Source organism: Gekko japonicus, unplaced genomic scaffold (assembly GCF_001447785.1).
Source record: "Gekko japonicus isolate JY-2015 unplaced genomic scaffold, Gekko_japonicus_V1.1 scaffold666, whole genome shotgun sequence".
NCBI lineage: Eukaryota > Metazoa > Chordata > Lepidosauria > Squamata > Gekkonidae > Gekko > Gekko japonicus.
This window is the reverse complement of record NW_015160854.1, coordinates 585312-603862: the sequence shown is the minus strand read 5'-3', so window position 1 is coordinate 603862 and position 18551 is coordinate 585312. Positions and strand designations below refer to the sequence as shown.

The following is an 18551-nucleotide window of genomic DNA, read 5'->3' as shown; positions in this document are numbered from 1 at the left end:
CAAACAGGATGAGACCCGAGGGGGGGAAGAAGAAGAGAAGGAGGAGGAGGAGACTGGATTTACACCCCGCCCTTCACTACCCGAAGGAGTCTCGGAGCGGCTTACAAACTCCTTTCCCTTCCCCTCCCCACAACAGACACCCTGTGAGGTAGAAGAAGAAGAGATTGGATTTATACCCCGCCCTTCACTACCCGAAGGAGTCTCGGAGCGGCTTACAAACTCCTTTCCCTTCCCCTCCCCACAACAGACACCCTGTGAGGTAGAAGAAGAAGAGATTGGATTTACACCCCTCCCTTCACTACCCAAAGGAGTCTCAGAGCGGCTTACAAACTCCTTTCCCCCTCCCCTCCCCACAACAGACACCCTGTGAGGTAAAAGAAGAGAGGAGATTGGATTTACACCCCTCCCTTCACTACCCAAAGGAGTCTCAGAGCGGCTTACAAACTCCTTTCCCTTCCCCTCCTCACAACAGACACCCTGTGAGGTAAAAGAAGAAGAGGAAGAGATTGGATTTATACCCTGCCCTTCACTACCCAAAGGAGTCTCAGAGCAGCTTACAAACTCCTTTCCCTTCCCCTCCCCACAACAGACACCCTGTGAGGTAAAAGAGGAAGAAGAAGAGATTGGATTTGTATCCCGCCCTTCACTACCCAAAGGAGTCTCAGAGCGGCTTACAAACTCCTTTCCCTTCCCCTCCGCACAACAGACACCCTGTGAGGTGGGTGGGGCTGAGAGAGCTCTTTCAAGGACTGCTCCTGAGAGAACAGCTCTGAGAGAACTTGTGACTGACCCATGGTCACCCAGCCAGCTGCATGTGGAGGCGGAGTGGGGAATCAAACCCGGTTCTCCCAGATTAGAGACCGTTCTCCTAACCACTACACCAAACTGGCTCTCATTCTGACTGCAAGAAATAAGGGTGTGCCGCAAGAAAAAAAATCATCCAATCAGAAAACCCCGCTGCTTCTATGAGGCTCCTGTAGGTTTCGGATCATCCGGTGGAGCCCCACTCGGGGTGCCTCCCTTAGCTGAACCAAAGCCTTATCGGGGGTGGCACCCTGCCTTTGGAAAGTCCTGCGGAGACCCACCCCACTGACTTCCTTGTGGCCTTTGGGGATCACATTTTTAAAGTTTCTGAGGGAGCGTGTCAGTGTGTTTGGTCCCCCCCGGCTGCTTACCCACGGATCGGGTCCACCGTGATGGCGCGAGGGTTGACGAGGTCGGTGGCGAAGAGAACGCGGCGCTCCGAGCCGTCCAGTCTGGCGCTCTCGATTTTGTCCAGGCCACTGTCCGTCCAAAACATGGTTTGTCGGAGGTGGTCGATGGTGAGGCCTTCAGGACTGATCAGCCCTGGGGAGGACAACCAAAGCACGCGCATCGTTACCGAGCGTGACCGTGTTGGTCTGTGGTTGGACCAGAATCTATTTCACTGAATCTAACGTCTTCACCCAAAGTTGGAATTCCCTGCTGGTGGAAGTGGTGGCAGCTACAAGAACAGGCAGCTTCAAGAGCAGATTGGATGAACATCTGGAGCAGAGGTCCATCAGGGGCTATCAGCCACAAGGTATAGATAGGAACTCTCAGTCTGGGGCAAGGGATGCTCTGTCTTCTTGGTGCTTGGGGGGGCAACAGTGGAAGGGCTTCTGGAGTCCTGGCCCCACTGCTGGACCTCCTGATGGCACCTGGTATTTTTGGCCACTGTGTGACACAGAGTGCTGGACTGGATGGGCCATTGGCCTGATCCAGCATTGGTTTCTCTTATGTTCTTAACTATTCCAAAGCAAGAACAGTCATTGCAAGGAAGACAGAAGAAGAGAAGAAGAGATTGGATATATACCCCGCCCTTCACTACCCAAAGGAGTCTCAGAGTGGCTTACAAACTCATCTCCCTTCCCCTCCCCACAACAGACACCCTGTGAAGTAGGTGGGGCTGAGAGAGCTCTTTCAAGGACTGCTCCTGAGAGAACTGCTCTGACGGAACTGTGGCTTGCCCAAGGTCATCCAGCAGCTGCGAGTGGAGGAGTGGGGAATCAAACCCGGTTCTCCCAGATTAGAGTCTGCACACTTAACCACTACACCAAACTGGCTCTCAGAGAGCGGTGAATTTCTGCATGTCACTTTACATGCAGCTGGCTAGCAAAAATTCTCAAAACTCAAAAAAAGAAAGCCTGGAACAGATTCTCTGATCTGTCGTATGAAAGGTCCTGCCGGAATCTGTACACTAGCTTTGTTTAGAGTATGTTGTTTTATTTAAAAGTGCAGTTACTGAATGTAACTATTGAAATCCTACATGGAATACTATAGTAAGACATTCTGAAAAGTTAAGATCCTGTTCTTAAAATTTTACGATTGTATTAGTTGTATGCACTTTTTAAATAAAAAATTATTCAGAAAGAATGAAATGTCCTGCCAGATTAAACCAGTGGTCCATCTACTCTAGCACCCCATCTCACGCAACTGCCGACCAATTACGGAGTTTCAGCAAGAGGGCATAAAGGCCGAGCCATCCAAATCATTTATAAAGAAGTTGAACAACACATGTCTCAGGACAGATCCCTGAGGCACTCCACTTGTCACTCCTCTCCAAGAGGACGAGGAATCATTAGCAAGCACACTTTGGGTGTGATCTGTCATCCTGTTACAGATCCACCTGACAGTACTAGGATACAAACCACATTTTACCAACTTGTCAACAAGAATAGTATGTGAAATCTTATCAAAAGCCATACGCTGCTCTGAGACACCTTTGGGTAGTGAAGGGGGGGGGGATAAATCCAATCTCTTCTTCCAAACTGGCTACACCAAAATAAACATAGAGGCGGAAGCCTTCCCCTGATAAGAACACAAGACAGGCCCTGCAAGATCAGACCAGGGGTCCATCTAGTCCAGCATCCTGTCTCACACAGCAGCCAGTCAGTCCCCCTGGAGGGCCAACGACAAGGCACAGAGGCCGAGGCCTTCCCCTGATGTTGCCTCCTGGCTCTGGGATTCAGAGTGTTTTAGCGCCTCTGAATGGGGAGGTTCCCCTCAGCCACCATGGCTAGTTGTTAAGTTGGTTACTTAACAAAGAGTCAGAGAGTGATTTCAGCAAAAGATCAGCTTTATTCAGCAACTCGTAACTCAACTCCAAACAGATCAACATGAATAGCCAGAACAGCTTTTACATTGAAGCTGTTCTACTTTTAAACTCTCCCGGCTAATGTAGCCACGCCCTATTATACAATATCAACCTATGAGGTTGCAGGGATAAGGTCCAATCACATTAGTTCCCGCTCTTGGAACTGGCTGTTGGCGATTGGTCGGTTCTTCCTGGGCTACCAATTACAAGTGAGGGATTAGGATCCTAGCCCAGGATGAAAGCTTCACATGGTGTTTCAGTGACAGAGTTCACATACATACTTTGGTCAGATTGAATACACCACACTAGTAGCCGCTGATAGATTTATCCTCCATGAATCTACCTAATCCCCTTTGAAAGCTGTTTGTTCCTGTGGCCACCGCTACATCCTCTGGCAGCGAATCCCACATTTTAATCACTCTCCGGCTAAAGCCGTATTTCCTTTTGTCCGTCCTGAACCTACTGCCCAACCCACAGCGGACAACCCTATACATTTCGTCTGCCAACTTCTGGGAAAGAACGAGGTTTATGGGCTGCCGGGGACGCCTCGTGGGCCTTGGATCCGCAGCCCCAAATGAGCCGCGGCTCAGCTACTCACCCGTGTTGATCACGGTTTCTGGCTCCGCCCCCGGCTCTAGGCTGGCCCGGCTGATGGTTCTCCCCGCGACGTCCGTCCAGTACAGCATTTTCTCCCGGCAGTCAAAGTCAATCCCGACCACAATCGAACCCTAGAGAGAGACCCCGGGGCGTTACCAAACATGCAGAGGAGGGTCTCGTTTCCCCTCATCCTGCAAATGGCTCCCGGTTAAACGCAGAGGTCATTTCCTGCAGGAGCGCACAGGAGCGGAGCTCCGGCAGGAAAGAGCCCAGGGGGCGGGCACATGCAACAAGCCCCGCCCCCTGCTCCCAGCAGCCCTCAGTCAGAGGAAGAAGCAGCCAGGTAAGTTGCAGAGCCCCCCCCCCGGCCCAAAACAGTCCAGTGGCACCTTTAAGACTGAGTTTTATTCAGGTACAAGCTCTCCCTCCTCTGTGAGGACAGATCTGCATGTTCTCCCCCCCCCACAATAGCTAGCAATCCAAAACAGTCCAGTGGAGCCTGAGCAGTGGGTGTTGCCTTCTGACACACTTCCGGTGAAGTCAGGGGGTGTGGCATATGCAAATAAGTTGTGCTAATGAGTTATGCTAATGAGCTCCTGCACCTCTTTTTCTACGAAATGACCCCCTGGTTAAATGTAAGAAGAATCATTTGCCTTGGAAACACAGAAGCTTTCCGCAGTCTCCCCGATCCTCCACATTTCCCGGGTAAGGGGAAAATGCTGTTCAAACCAATTACAAAGATGATCTGATTCCTTCGGGACCGCCTGTCCTGGTGCGTCCCCCCACCCACCCAGAGAGTTACGCTTGAGGGCTCAAAATCTGCTGGTGGCCCCTGGCCCAAAGAGCATCTGGCTGTCCTCAAACAGGGCCTTTTTGGTACTGGCTCCAGCCTATGGAACACTTCCAGGTGAGATCAGGGCCCTGCGGAATCTGGTACAATTCCGCAGGGCCGGCAAAACAGAGTTGTTCCACCGGGCCTGTGGTTGAGGGCCGTTCCGGGCCCCTAGCCGATAGGCTACCGCTGGTGTTGGCCTCCCCCACTTCCTCTCTCTCTCTCTTGCTTTCCTACTTCGGGTGTCTGTATGTTGCCCCTCTGAGTTTTACGCCATCTTATAGTCCTTGTTCTATTGATGTTATTGTATTTGTTGACTCTGATTAATTGCATGGTGTATTTTAGGAGGTTTTAAATAGTATATCTATAAATTGTTGTCGCTGGCTCTGAGCCATTTTCAGGGAGGGTGGGTAATAAATTAAAAAAAAACAAGAGAAAGGAATTTTACTGACAGAGAAGCACATTTGACATATATTTATGGGGGAGGAGGAGGAAGAGATTGGATTTATAACCCGCCCTTCACCACCCAAAGGTGTCTCAGAGCGGCTTACAAACTCCTTCCCCTCCCCCTCCCCACAACAGACACCCTGGGAGGCAGGCGGGGCTGAGAGAGCTCTCTCGAGGACTGCCCTTGAGAGAACAGCTCTGTGAGAACTTGTGACTGACCCAAGGTCACCCCAGCAGCTGCATGTGGAGGAGTCGGGACTCAAACCCGGTTCTCCCAGACTAAAGTCCACGCTCCTAACCACTACACCAAATTGGGACATTTAACTTCTTGTGAACAGATTAACTTCACAAAGGTTAACTTGCTACAGCTCCAACCCCAGGTAAGAGAGAGAAGAAGAGAGAAGAAGAGATTGGATTTATACCTTCACTACCCAAGGGAGTCTCAGAGCGGCTTACAAACTCCTTTTCCCTTCCCCTCCCCACAACAGGCACCCTGTGAGGTGTGTGGGGCTGAGAGAGCTCTGACAGAAACTGCTCTTTTTCAAGGACAGCTCTTGTTAGAACTACGGCCTGCCCAAGGTCATCCAGCAGCTGCGAGTGGAGGAGTGGGGAATCAAACCCGGTTCTCCCAGATTAGAGTTCGCGCACTTAACCACGACACCAAACTGGCTCTGTATAAGATGAAACAGAAGGCAAAAGCAATGGCCAGAGAGGCTCAACATGTAATAACCTGTGAGAGGAGAGTGGGGCCAACTGCCCAGTGTACTCCAGTGAGACAGAATTCTCTCCCCCCTTCCCCACCCCACCCCCCGGATCCTCTTGCATGCAGAGTTACAGATCCACCAGCTCGACCAAGAACCCACCAATCCCAGGCGCTTCCAGAGGGTAATGACACGTTAAAACCGCCTATATCTTACCAGCCAGTGAAATGAAATCAACACTTTTTAACCTGGGCCACGTTTCTGAGCATTGAACCAGGGGCCATGCTAGACAGGTAAGAGGAGGTCCACATTCCAAGCTCTCAGCAACTTTTTAAACGTTCATTTTCAGGTATGAAACAGCCAGAGGCAGGGAGGGAAGCATGCACGGTATACCCGATCGCTTCAGACCTCAGAGGCTAAATCGGGTCGCTACTTGGGTGGGAGACCACCCAGGAAGGCTCTGCAGAGGAACGCAATTGGCAAACCACCTCTGCTTCTCACTGGTCTGGAAAGCCCCTTGCTGGGGTCGCCATAACTTGGAAACTAAACAGGGTTAATACTTGCATGGGAGACCACCAAGGAAGGCTCTGCAGAGAAAGGCAATAATGGCAAACCACCTCTGATTCTCACTTGCCTTGAAAGCCCCTTGCTGGGGTCGCCATAAACTGGAAACTAAACAGGGTCAGTCCTTGGAAGGGAGACCACCCAGGAAGGCTCTGCAGAGGAAGGCAATAATGGCAAACCACCTCTGCTTCTCACTTCCCCAGAAAGCCCCTTTCTGGGGTCGCCATAAGTCTTGCATGGGAGACCACCAAGGAAGGCTCTGCAGAGGAAGGCAATAATGGCACACCACCTCTGCTTCTCACTGGTCTGGAAAGCCCCTTTTATGGTGTCTCCATAACTTGGAAGCGAAGCAGGGTTGGTACCTGGATGGGAGACCACCAAGGAAGTCTCTGCAGAGGAAGGCAATAATGGCAAACCACCTCTGCTTCTCCCTTGCCCTGAAAGCCCCTTGATGGGGTTCCTCTGCAGAGGAAGGCAAGAGCCAAAACCACCTCTGCCTCTGCTGTTGAGATTGGGGTCCTCAAGTACAAAGGTCTTTCCCTGTATTGATACAGGAGGATTTTTAATTGCTTTTTTATTGGAGAAACCAGGGGATGAACCTACAACAGCCTACAGGCAACAGAGGTTGTCCGTCACTGCTTTTCTTCAGGCAAGACCGGGGCTGCATTTGGTGAGCCAGCTTTTGGGAAGGCTGTGCTACATCTCTTTGTTGAACTTAAGCGCCAGTGTGAGTAAGCCAGCACGGTATATTGAGTGTCAGACCTAAGGACCAGAAGACCCAGGTTCGAATCCCGACTCTCCTATGGACTCTGCTGGGCGACCATGGCCCAGTCACGCATTTTAAGCCTAGCCTACCTTGCAGGGCTGTTGAGAGGATAAAGACAGAGGGCGGGGGATCAATGTAAGACGCTTTGGGTCCTTATTGTGGAGAACCGCGGGGTGTAATTGAAGCAGATAACCACATTAAATCAGCTTTTCCAGTTTCTGTCCAGGTCAGCTGTAACAGCGAAGGGGGCACCGTCAAGAAGACGGGGTCGGTGGTGCTATTCAAGGTCAGGAGATTCGGTCATCTGATTTATTTATTTTTAATGCCAGTAGCTGGGTCGAGAGAGGGCTTTCGATCTCCCGCCTTCAGTGCCAAGATGTCCTGGGTCGGTCCTGCAAAGTGCGTCAAAAACGTCCTACCCCTTTCCCGGATCAATTCCTCCTTTATCCTCCCCGGCTACCGCATCCAAGAATGGCAAAGGGAGGGCGCGACCTCCAAACAGCTGCATCTGGGGGGGGGGGACTCTGTTCTCAACGTGTCGTACCCGTTCCCTGCAGAATTTCGGGAGGGTCACATGATGCGTGTGCCTGATTGGATTCTGTGCAAATCCACCCCAAATCCCCAGAGTTATTGGGGTTTTTTTGAGGGGACAGACTGTACATGAAGAAGCGGCGTGGGGAAGGGGGGGGACGACATCTGTCTTCCTCTGAAAACAAATTCCCAGATTTCTTGGACAATTCTTTTGTAGAATCTTTTTTTTTTTTTTTGGCCCGAAGCTTAGAAAAAATTGGGCAAAACTAATTGACGGTTTGAGATGGGAGGAGGTCCTTGGAAGGACATTTGCTTCTGTTTCTGATTTCAAGGCTCGCTACGATCTCGGGAGGAAGGCGGGAGTGTTTCTAACGCAACCTCGGGCACTGCACAACTCTAGCTATTCCCCATGTCCAGGGTCTGAAGCGGAGCTTTTCTCCAGTCATAACAAAACCATATGCAAGCACAGGACGATGCTCGTTTGCCGTGCATGAACATGACCCCTACATGTGTGCAAACCGTACTCGGCCTGGTTCCATCCCCGCAACTGGGAACGTTCGCAACCCTGGGGACAGAGCCTACGCATGCAATCTGTACACATATAGCCACGGCTCAGACAAAGATACATAAGCAAAGCTAGTGGCCTTCAGGCAACCAGGGTCAAGAGCAAGGCTCCCTCTAAGCTGTGGAGTCTTGTGAGGAAAAATTCTACTTTGGGAGCTACTGGCATTAAAGTTGTGAGCAAGCAATTTGGTTACTGCATAAATTAGTCTGCTCTGGAGCCCTCCTTCCTGAGCTGGGACAAAAATTTGTGAGCAGGAGGCTAAAAAACTGTGAGTTAGCTCACACTAACTCAGCTTAGAGGAAACACTGGTCAAGAGCACAGAAACACAGAGCTGGAAGAGACCTCAAGGGTCATCTAGTCCAACCCCCTACACTCTGCAGAAGCATAGCCGAAAGATAGCCCTACATACCTACGACATCCCCAAAAGATGGTCATCCAGACTCCGCTTGATAACGTCCAGCGAAGGAGCCTCCACCACCTCCCGAGGCAGACTGTGCTACTGCTCAACCACTCTTACAGTTAGGAAGTTCCTCCTGATATTTAGCCGGTAACGACTCCCTTGTAATTTCCACCCGTTAGATCTAGTCTTGCAATCCAGAGCAAGAGTGAACAGATCTACTCCATCTTCTACATGGCAGCCCTTCAAATACTTGTTGATTGCAATCATGTCCCCTCTAAGCCTTCTCTTTCCCAGGCTAAACATACTGAACTCTTTCAGCCTTTCCTCATAAGACTTGGATTCCAACCCTCTCACCATCCTGGTCGCCCTCTTCTGCACACGCTCGAGCTTGTCAACATCCTTCCTAAAATGTGGTGCCCAAAACTGGACACGGGACTCCAGGTTTAATTTCAACCCGTCGGTTTTGGTCTGACCTTCTGGGGCTACAGAAAGCAACCCTGCACCATCCTCTACATGACGGCCCTTCAAGTACTTGGAGATGGTTCTCTCATCACCAGTGTTCCCTCTAAGCTGAGTGAGTGTGAGCCAGCTCACCGTTTTTTTTACCCTCCGGCTCACACATTTTGGTCTCGGCTCAGGAAGGGATGGCTCCAGAGCAAACGAACTGATGCAACAGCCAAATCGCTCACACACAACGTCAATGCCAGCAGCTCACAAAGTAGCATTTCAGCTCACACAAGATTCCACAGCTTAGAAGGGAGCATTGCTCATCACCTCTCCGCCGCCGCCTCTCCGGGCTGAACTTACACCCAGCTCCTTCAACCTTTCCTCATCGGACTTGGTCTCCACCCTCCCCAGGCTCCACCCCTCGCTGGGATTCTGCCGCTGTGGAAGGGGAGAGCAGGTGAGTGGCTGGGGGAGTGATGGGGCACAGAGAGCGAGAGAAAAAGTGACGTAGTGGAGGGCAGAAAGAGAGCGGAAGTGACACACACGGGGGAGAGAAAGAGAGCAAGAGAAGGGGCACTAGGAGGGAGAAAGAGGGTGGGACAGGTAGAGGAGAGGGGAGGAAGCAAAGGTGGGGGGAGTCGGCTAGCCACCCCGCGAGTTCCTTGCGGGTCCCCATTTGTAAATAAATAAAATGCAGCAGTCGGAGGATAAAATACAGAAGTGGGAAACCTGGAAGACGTTCCCCCTTGACTCAAAACATGATCCCCCGCCCCCAAGTTTGCGCCCCCCCCATGTAGGAAAATACTTTACATGCAGAGACAGTAGGGTCTTAGCGGCTTCCTTGTTCAGTCTGGTGCCGTTCAGGGGCAAATAGCCGATTTGCTGCCCCTGCGCATAGAGCAGGAACGTCCCGGCAGAGGGAGGAACAACATCTGGCCGCGGAGACGGCCGGACAGTCGGAGGGGCGACGCTCGGCAGGCCTGTAAGTGAAATGAGAGACGAGCATCACACGGAGGCGGTAACTGCAAGCTGCGAACGTAAGCATAGAGGTGAAGAGTCAGCGTGGACTAGGATCTGGGAGACGCGGGTTCGAATCCCCACTGGGGCCATGGAAGCTTGCCGGGTGACCTTGGGCCAGTCACACGCTGTAAGCCTAACCTACCTCACAGGGTTGTTGTGAGGATAAAAAGGAAGAGAGAAGAATGGAGTAAGCTGCTTTGGGTCCCCATCTGGGGAAAGGAGGAGGAAGAGGAGGGGAAGGAGATTGGATTTACACCCCACCCTTCACTCGGGGTGGCTTACAGTCTCCTTTCCCTTCCCCTCCCCACAACAGACACCCTGTGAGCAATGCTCCCTCTAAGCTGTGGAATCTTGTGAGCAAAAATTCAACTTTGTGAGCAACTGGCATTAAAGTTGTGAGCGAGTGACTTGGCTACTGCATAAATGTTTGCTTTGGAGCCGTCCTCCCTGAGCCGAGACAAAAACGTGTGAGCCGGAAGTTAAAAAACTGTGAGCTAGCTCACACTAACTCAGTGTAGAGGGAACACTGCATGTGAGGCGGGTGGGGCTGAGAGAGCTCTCTTGAGAACTGCCCTTGAGAGAACAGCTCGGAGAGAGCTTGTGACTGACCCAAAGTCACACCAGCTAGCTGCAAGTGGAGGAGTGGGGAATCCAACCCGGTTCTCCCAGATCAGAGTCCACACTCTTAACCACTATGCCAAATGGCGTGAATAAATTTTTTAAAAGAGAGCTCTTTCATCTGGAGATGGTGGGGCTTGAACCCGGACCTTCTCCACGCAAAGCGTGGGCTCTGCTGCTGAGCCGGGGTCCACCCCCCTGCAAAGCCCATATCAAGCAGCTTCTGTCCTTGACTAATGCCCCCCCCTCCTTTGCCCACTTTTCACTGTCGCTTTCTTACATGGTGGCGGGACGCCGGGCTCAGATCTTGTGCCTTGAACCTCGTGGCCCTTCTGGTCCACGCACCAGCAGTAGCCGCTGTTCCCGTGGCACTGAAGTGGGCTAAAGTTGCCCAGAGCGTCACACTGGGGCACGTATTGGTCGTCGCGGGGGCTGCCGCCGTAGTGCTCCAGAAGGCTTTGCCGCCAGCGTTCGCACATGGTCTGAGGCCTTTGCGTGGGCTCTGGGCAAAAGCAATGGACAAAGAGAGACGCTGTCAGGTGAGTTTCACATTTCAAAACTGAATCTGAAAATAGGGACATAAGAACATCAGAAGAGCCCTGCTGGATCAGACCAGGGGTCCACCTAGTCCAGCATCCTGCCTCACACAGTGGCCAACCAGTTCCTCTGGAGGTCCAACAACAGGGCATAGAGGCCGAGGCCTTCATGAGAACACCAGAAGAGCCCTGCTGGATCAGACCAGGGGTCCACCTAGTCCAGCATCCTGTCGCACACAGTGGCCAACCAGTTCCTCTGGAGGTCCAACAACACGGCAGAGAGGCTGAGGTCTTCCCTTGATAAGAACATCAGAAGAGCCCTCCTGGATCAGACCAGGGGTCCATCTAGTTCAGAATCCTGCCTCACACAGTGGCCAACCAGTTCCTCTGGAGAGCCAACAGCAGGGCAGATAGGCCAAGGCCTTCATAAGAGCATCAGAAGAGCCCTGCTGGATCAGACCAGTGGTCCATCTCGTCCAGTATCCTGTCTCACACAGTGGCCAACCAGTTCCTCTGGAGGGCCAACAAGAGGACAGAGAGGTCGAGGACTTCATAAGAACATCAGAAGAGCCCTGCTGGATCAGACCAGTGGTCCATCTCGTCCAGTATCCTGTCTCACACAGTGGCCAACCAGTTCCTCTGGAGGGCCAACAAGAGGACAGAGAGGTGTTATTACAACACTTGGAACAAAAACCTCCCCAGGACTCAACAGGGATATTGGTTTCTTATCTCATTACATATGCTAACTCATTCAGTCTTCACATATGTATTCTCAAAAAGGACTATACATCCTCTGTATTTTAGTGTATTCCTTTTTCAGAACAGTTTTTTAGAATACTGGATGTAGTGCAAGGAATATTGGGATGTTTTGCTGCATCCGTCTCAAAAAAGAGGAAAAAATGCTGTTAAGTGACCTCCACACCTGAGAGGAGAGAATGGAGAGTATCAGTTTAATTCCCACAATTAGAAAAGATACCTTTACACATCTATCTGCTATTTTGACATATTTATTGCTTTACACCTGTTGACCTTACAACCTTAGCTTGTTATTTGGTTTTGTCTTTGCACATCTTCATCATGTTGCATGTTAATTTCCTGTTCAGCCCCCTTCTATAAGTTTGAACCTCACCTGCCATTCCAATGTATTTGAAAAAGAGTGCATGCCCATGAAAGCTCATACCTTGAAAGAATCTTAAAGGTGCCATGGACTCTAAATTTATTCTACCGGTACTAACAAACAGGAAGTTGCTTAAATGTTATCAATATTATATCCGAATTTTACTGTCTCAAGGCATCTTACAAATCATACTGAAAGGCATAATAGGGGTGGCAAAAAAAAAATCTATTTTTCCTACTCCATTATAGCCTACGGGGACCATTATAGTCAATGGGCCCCATAAGCTATAATGGAGAATTGATCTGGGGGGATCTGTGGCTCCGGGGGGAGCTGTTTTTTGAGGTTGCGGCACCAAATTTTCAGCATAGCTGCTGGTGCCTCTCCTCAAAAAAGCCACCCGTCCAATGAAGGGGAAAATGCTCCCGAGCTGGAAGCTAAATCGTCTGAGCAGCTAGCTAAAATGCTGTGCACCATCGCCCCCTAGCACAGCTCAGAGGGAACTAGCACTGCTCAGGAGACAAAGTTCCCTTCATCTTGTACCTGACCAAGGGAGCTTTGACTGTGGAAAGCTCATACCCCCAAAATCTTTTTTTTAAGTACCCGAGGGTACACTTTTATTATTTTTTTTCCATTATATACTACAAACATACATACAAACAACACCCAACTACCCCCAACAACATATAACATGTAACAAGAGACTTTTATCCCACCTTCTGCTTATTAATTTTCTACGTTCATTATCTATTTTACTAAGCTTATCTTTTCTGCGCTCTCAAATTACTACATTTATCCATCAGTTACGTAGACTCTCTTCCAAGTTTTTTGAAAAGTCCATTCTGTGCTGGCTCTCATCTCAGGTGTCAGCTTGTCATTTTCCGCCGTTTCAAATATTTTGTTCACGTACTCTTGTTTCGTTGGTATTTCCATTATTTTCCAACTAGGGAGCAAAGCCCATTGTGGACGGAGACAATGGGCCCCTAGACAGGTAGGGTGGGTGAGTGGGTGGGTGGGGAAAGAAAGGAAGAGGGACAGAGAGGAAGGAAGAAGGGGGGGCAGGAGGGGCCACAGAAGATCTTCCCGTCCATCCGGCTTCCCAGGTGGGAGAGAGAAGCGGCGCGGGTGGGGGAGGCGTAAGAAAGCCTCCTCCGTCTGTCCGGCTTCCCGGGTGGATTGGCGAAGTCGGGGGGTGGGGGAGGGAAATCCGGCCGCGGCGTGGGGTGCATTGCCAGCGCGCCCTCAGACACAGGGCTCGCCTCCCAGCCCATGGCTGGGCAGTAGCCTTGAGCGGCAGCTGGGCAACATGGCCAATGGAAGGTGGGGAAGCTCCTGACAGACAGCGCAAGCTTCCAAAGACCGTTTGGTGAGCAGTTTCTGTCCGCTGCATGAAGCTGCGTCTGAGGAGGGACGTAGGCGACATGGCCAATGGAAGCCGGGGAAGCTTTTGACGGACAGTTCAGCCGTCGAAACACTGTTGGTGTGCATTTTCTCTCCTCTGCGTGACTCTGCGTCTTATTCAATTATATATAAGGGAGAGATATTTGCCATATACAATCCTTGCAGCTGTCGACAAATGAACTATCAAATACCTATCTGCTATACCCCCAAAATCTTGTTGGTCCCAAAAGTGCCATGGGACTCAAATGTAAGTCGAACATAAATTATGTAGAACAATGACAATGCAGAACGAATTCTTCAAAGTCGGAGAATTCAGAATTCGAACTCACGTGGAGAGTGGGGGAAGAACTGGAGCAGGCATCGAAACCCAGAAACGCATCTGGAGCTAGCTCAGCTCTGGTGACCTCACCATCCATGACCCCACATGGGGTCCCGTCGCACTTTAGGGGTCCCAGTGTCCCCCACAGGTGGGCACCAACCTGCCTTCACCGTGAGTCTTGAGAGAAATGCGGAATAGAAGGATGCAGACGGCTAACCTGGAGCCCCGCAAGGTGGCGGGGAGGCGCCCGGTGGTCTCCGGCTGCCAGCGACTTCTCGGCCATCTCCGTCGACGCACCAGCACTCCCCGGTGCTACCGTGGCACTGCAGTGGCCTGTAGTTCCCCTGGCTGTCGCACTGAGGCACGTGGGGGCCTCCAGGAATGGGGGAGCCTTGCTGGTTGGCGTAGAGTCTCTCGTGTTCACAGCGGGTCAGTCTCTGCGTGGTCACTGCCGGCCGGGCGGTGTCCCCCAGAACAAGGAGAGATGCTGTTAGACTGATGACTTCACAGCAGGACTTTAAGAAACTGTGAATGCAGGGGGGCTCCTAGGGGTGGGGCTGTGGCTCAGAGGCAGAGCCTCTGCTTGGCATGCAGAAGGTCCCAGGTTCAATCCCCGGCATCTCCAGTAGGAAGGACCAGGTAGCAGATGATGGGAAAGACCTCTGCCTGAGACCCTGGAGAGCTGTAAAGAGGGGCTGTGGCTGAATGGCAGAGCCTCTGCTTGGCAGGCAGAAGGTCCCAGGTTCAGTCCCCGGCATCTCCAGTAGGAAGGACCAGGCAGGTGATGGGAAAGATCTCTGCCTGAGACCCTGGAGAGCTGTAAAGAGGGGCTGTGGCTCAGTGGCAGAGCCTCTGCTTGGCATGCAGGAGGTCCCAGGTTCAGTCCCCGGCATCTCCAGTAGGAAGGACCAGGCAGGTGATGGGAAAGATCTCTGCCTGAGACCCTGGAGAGCTGTAAAGAGGGGCTGTGGCTCAGTGGCAGAGCCTCTGCTTGGCATGCAGGAGGTCCCAGGTTCAATCCCCGGCATCTCCAGTTAAAAGGACCAGGCAGGAGGTGATGGGAAAGACCTCCGCCTGAGACCCTGGAGAGCGGCTGCCAGTCTGAGTAGACAAGACTGACCTTGAGAGGGGGTCTGATTCAGTAAAAGGTGGCTTCATGTATTCACTAGCTTCGGGATGGGCTGTGGCTCAGCGGTAGAGCACCGGTTTGGCATGCAGAAGGTCCCAGGTTCAGTCCCCAGCAGCATCTCCAGTTAAAAGGACCAGGCAGGAGGTGATGGGAAAGACCTCCGCCTGAGACCCTGGAGAGCGGCTGCCAGTCTGAGCAGACAATGCTGACCCTGATGGACCAAGGGTCTGATTCAGTAGAAGGCCGCTTTGTGTGCTCATGGCTCCAAGCTGCTTGCGCCTGCCCCATACGAGGCTTGGGTAGCGGCTTCTAACGGCGGCCTCCGGCCCCCTCTTACGGGACTTTACCCTTGCTTACCCTTGCCCCAATGGGAAGGTGGCACTGATTCCGCAGACCCATCCTAGACTTTTGCCCAGGGCTCCGGAATCATTAAGCATGCCTGCCGCCGTGAGAACCCCCAATCCCGAAGCCCTACCTGGCGAGCACCGGAAGCCATCCCCTTCGTAGCCGTCCCGGCAGCGGCAGGAGAAGGAGCCGGGAGAATTGAAGCAGTCGGCCGCCGGGTGGCACCTCCCTTCCGCGCACTCGTCCACGTCTGCAAAGAGAGGAGGGAAATCCGGAGCATCCAAGGGACAGCAGAATCGATCAATCGATCGACCGACCTTTATTGGCATAACATAGATCCAGCAGGGCTCTCCTGATGTTCTTACGCATGCATTCTTCTTGCTGCTTCCTTGATCTAGACCTACCCGCACCCCCACCCACTGTTCGGTGCCCTGACAGAGACTGAGAGATGCCTGTTCCCTTACTGGGTTTTAAAGCAATCGGAAGGGTGTTGAATTTTCAAGTCCGAGACCTACAGACCTAAACCAGGGTTCCCTCTAAGCTGAGTCGGTGTGAGCCGGGCTCGCAGTTTTTTAGCCTCCAGCTCACACATTTTTTTTTGTCTTTGTAGTAGAGATGGTCTGTAAAGGGGACGATCTCTTCCTGCTTCTCTGACTTGGCATAACATACAGAAGAGACAGCAGAAGGCTCAGCGGCAGCGTTCCCTCTAAGCTGAGTCCGTGTGAGCCAGCACACAGGGGGTTTTTTTAGCCTCCGGCTCACGCATTTTTGTCCTGGTCCGGGAAGGAGGGCCCAACTAATCGATGCAGCAGCCAAATCGCTCGCTCACAACTTTAACGCCCGTAGCTCACAAAGCAGGATTTTTGCTCACAGGACTCCACAGCTTAGAGGGAGTGTTGCTCAGCGGCACGGTTGGATCTCTCCACGTCTCGCGATTTGCTTTTGCAAATGCAGCCGCTGGGGTTCCTTTATCCAAGGAGGAGAATGGCATGTGCTTAGTTCTCGTGTCCCTTTCTTACACGCTCAGGGAAACGCTGATCACCACTTTGGGGCCAGGAAGCAAATTAGGCCAGTATTGCCGGGGATCCTGGAGGGGTTTTTGCCATCTTCTGGGCACGGAACAGGAGTCACTGCAAGTGTGTGTGGTGGGGGAGGTATCTGTGAATTTCCTGCACTGTGCAGGGGGTTGGACTAGATGACCCTGGAGCACTGTTCCCTCTAAGCTGAGTTAGTGTGAGCTAGCTCACAGTTTTTTAGCCTCCAGCGCACACATTTCTGTCTCAGCTCAGGGAGGATGGGGCTCCAGAGCAAACTGATTGATGCAGTAGCCCGATCGCTCGCTCACAATTTTAATGCCAGTAGATCATGAAGTAGAACTTTTGCTCACAGGACTCCACAGCTTAGAAGGAGCATTGTAACAGCATAAAAGAAGCCGTGTCGGATCGGGTGGACTCTAATCTGGGAGAACCGGCTTTGATTCCCCCACTCCTCCTCCACGTGAAGCCTGCTGGGTGACCTTGGGTCAGTCACAAGTTCTCTCAGTACTCTCTCAGCCCCACCTACCTCACGGGGTGTATGTTGTGGGGAGGGGAGGGGAAGGGAAAGGAGCTTGTAAGCTGCTCTGAGACTCCTTTGGGTCGTGAAGGGCAGGATATCAAAAAAACAACTCTTCTTCTTCTCCTCCTCCCCGTTACACCGGACTGTATGAGGTCCACTGAAGGCTCACACTGTGGTCTGTGGCGGGCCCTTCCACGTATCTGCATTTATTTATTTACTATTTACTTTCTTTACATCCAGCCTTTCTCCCCAATGGGAACCCGAGGCTGCTGAGATCCTCATCCTCATCTCCAGCTTACCCTTACAACAACCCTCTGAGGTAGGCTGAGCTAGGAGTGCGTGACTGGCCCAAGGTCCCCCAGCAAAGCTCCCACGGCAGAGCAGGGATTCGAACCTGGGTCTCCCGGACCCTAGTCCGACCCTTTAACCACTACACCGTGCTGGCTCTTATTTATTCAAATCCCTACTTTTCTCCCCAGTCGGGATGCAAAGTGGATCAGAACACCATTCTCCTCTCCTCCCTTTTCTCCCAACAACAGCCCGGTGAGGAAGGCTGGCCCGAGAGGCTGCGACGGGCCGAAGGTCACCCATGGCAGAATTGGAGACTCGAATCCAGGTCATTCAGGAGCCTAGTCTGCCCCTCTGTCCCGTATACCACACCGGCTTCCACACAGAGAAGAAGAGGAGATTGGATTTAGACCCTGCCCTTCGCTCGGAGTCTCAGAGCGGCTTACAAACTCCTTTCCCTTCCCCTCCCCCCCAGACACCCTGTGATGCAGAAGGGGCTGCCCTTGAGAGAACAGCTCTGAAAGAACTTGTGACTGACCCAAGGTCACACCAGCAGCTGCATGTGGAGGAGTGGAGAATCAGACCTGGTTCTCCCAGATTAGAGTCCACGCACTTAACCACTACATCAAACTGGCTCTTGTTCAGTACTAGGAAATCCCTCTCCTCTGGTGCATAAAGGGGATTATTCCATTTGTAACTGCAGGGAGAGCCGTAGAAACATCAGGTGGGCGGGGGAAGCTCAGAAAACATTGAGGACCAAAAGTTAAAAACAGAAGTGTACGAAAGATTGTTTATTACAAATCCATCGAAAAACCTAGTAGGGGCCCAAATAAAGCCTCATAAAATAGAATTGCACTCTTGAGACCTAAACGGGAAGGCATTTTTCTCTTTTTTAAATTTCTCATATTTTTCTTTAATAGATTTTAGTATTGGTTGTATTTTGGAATTTATCCTTATTTCCAGGCACATATTATTCCCAGTATCTATATATCTAATAGCCAACTTGCCCCCTCCGTGCGGATCGCTAAATCAGCACGGAGGGAGCAGGGGGGGGAGGGGAAGGTTTGTGCACACGTGGGCCAGTCCCCACGTGTGCACAAAAATGCAAAAAGTTAAAAAAAAATTCGGGGGGATGTTTAAATCCCCCCGAAAGTGCAAGAGCGTCTCCTGCGCATGCGCAGGAGACGCTCTGCAACGCCGCCGCCGCCTCGGAGCCAGCCGGCGAGCTGGCGAGCGACGGGGGGGAGGAAGCCGGGCCT

The 18551-nt window shown here is 51.9% G+C and overlaps 1 protein-coding gene across 1 annotated transcript in view; it reads right to left on the bottom strand.

The window, feature by feature from the left end:
• The window catches only part of NID2 (nidogen 2), a 111213-nt gene that overhangs the window by 10867 nt on the left and 81795 nt on the right, over nucleotides 1–18551 (bottom strand). The window contains exons 12-17 of the mRNA XM_015421483.1: nucleotides 15578–15697; nucleotides 14191–14421; nucleotides 10884–11105; nucleotides 9776–9945; nucleotides 3714–3843; nucleotides 1176–1347 (exon numbers count right to left, since the gene is read on the bottom strand). Coding sequence (XP_015276969.1) covers nucleotides 1176–1347; nucleotides 3714–3843; nucleotides 9776–9945; nucleotides 10884–11105; nucleotides 14191–14421; nucleotides 15578–15697 — 1045 coding nt within the window. The remainder of the gene's footprint in view (nucleotides 1–1175; nucleotides 1348–3713; nucleotides 3844–9775; nucleotides 9946–10883; nucleotides 11106–14190; nucleotides 14422–15577; nucleotides 15698–18551) is intronic.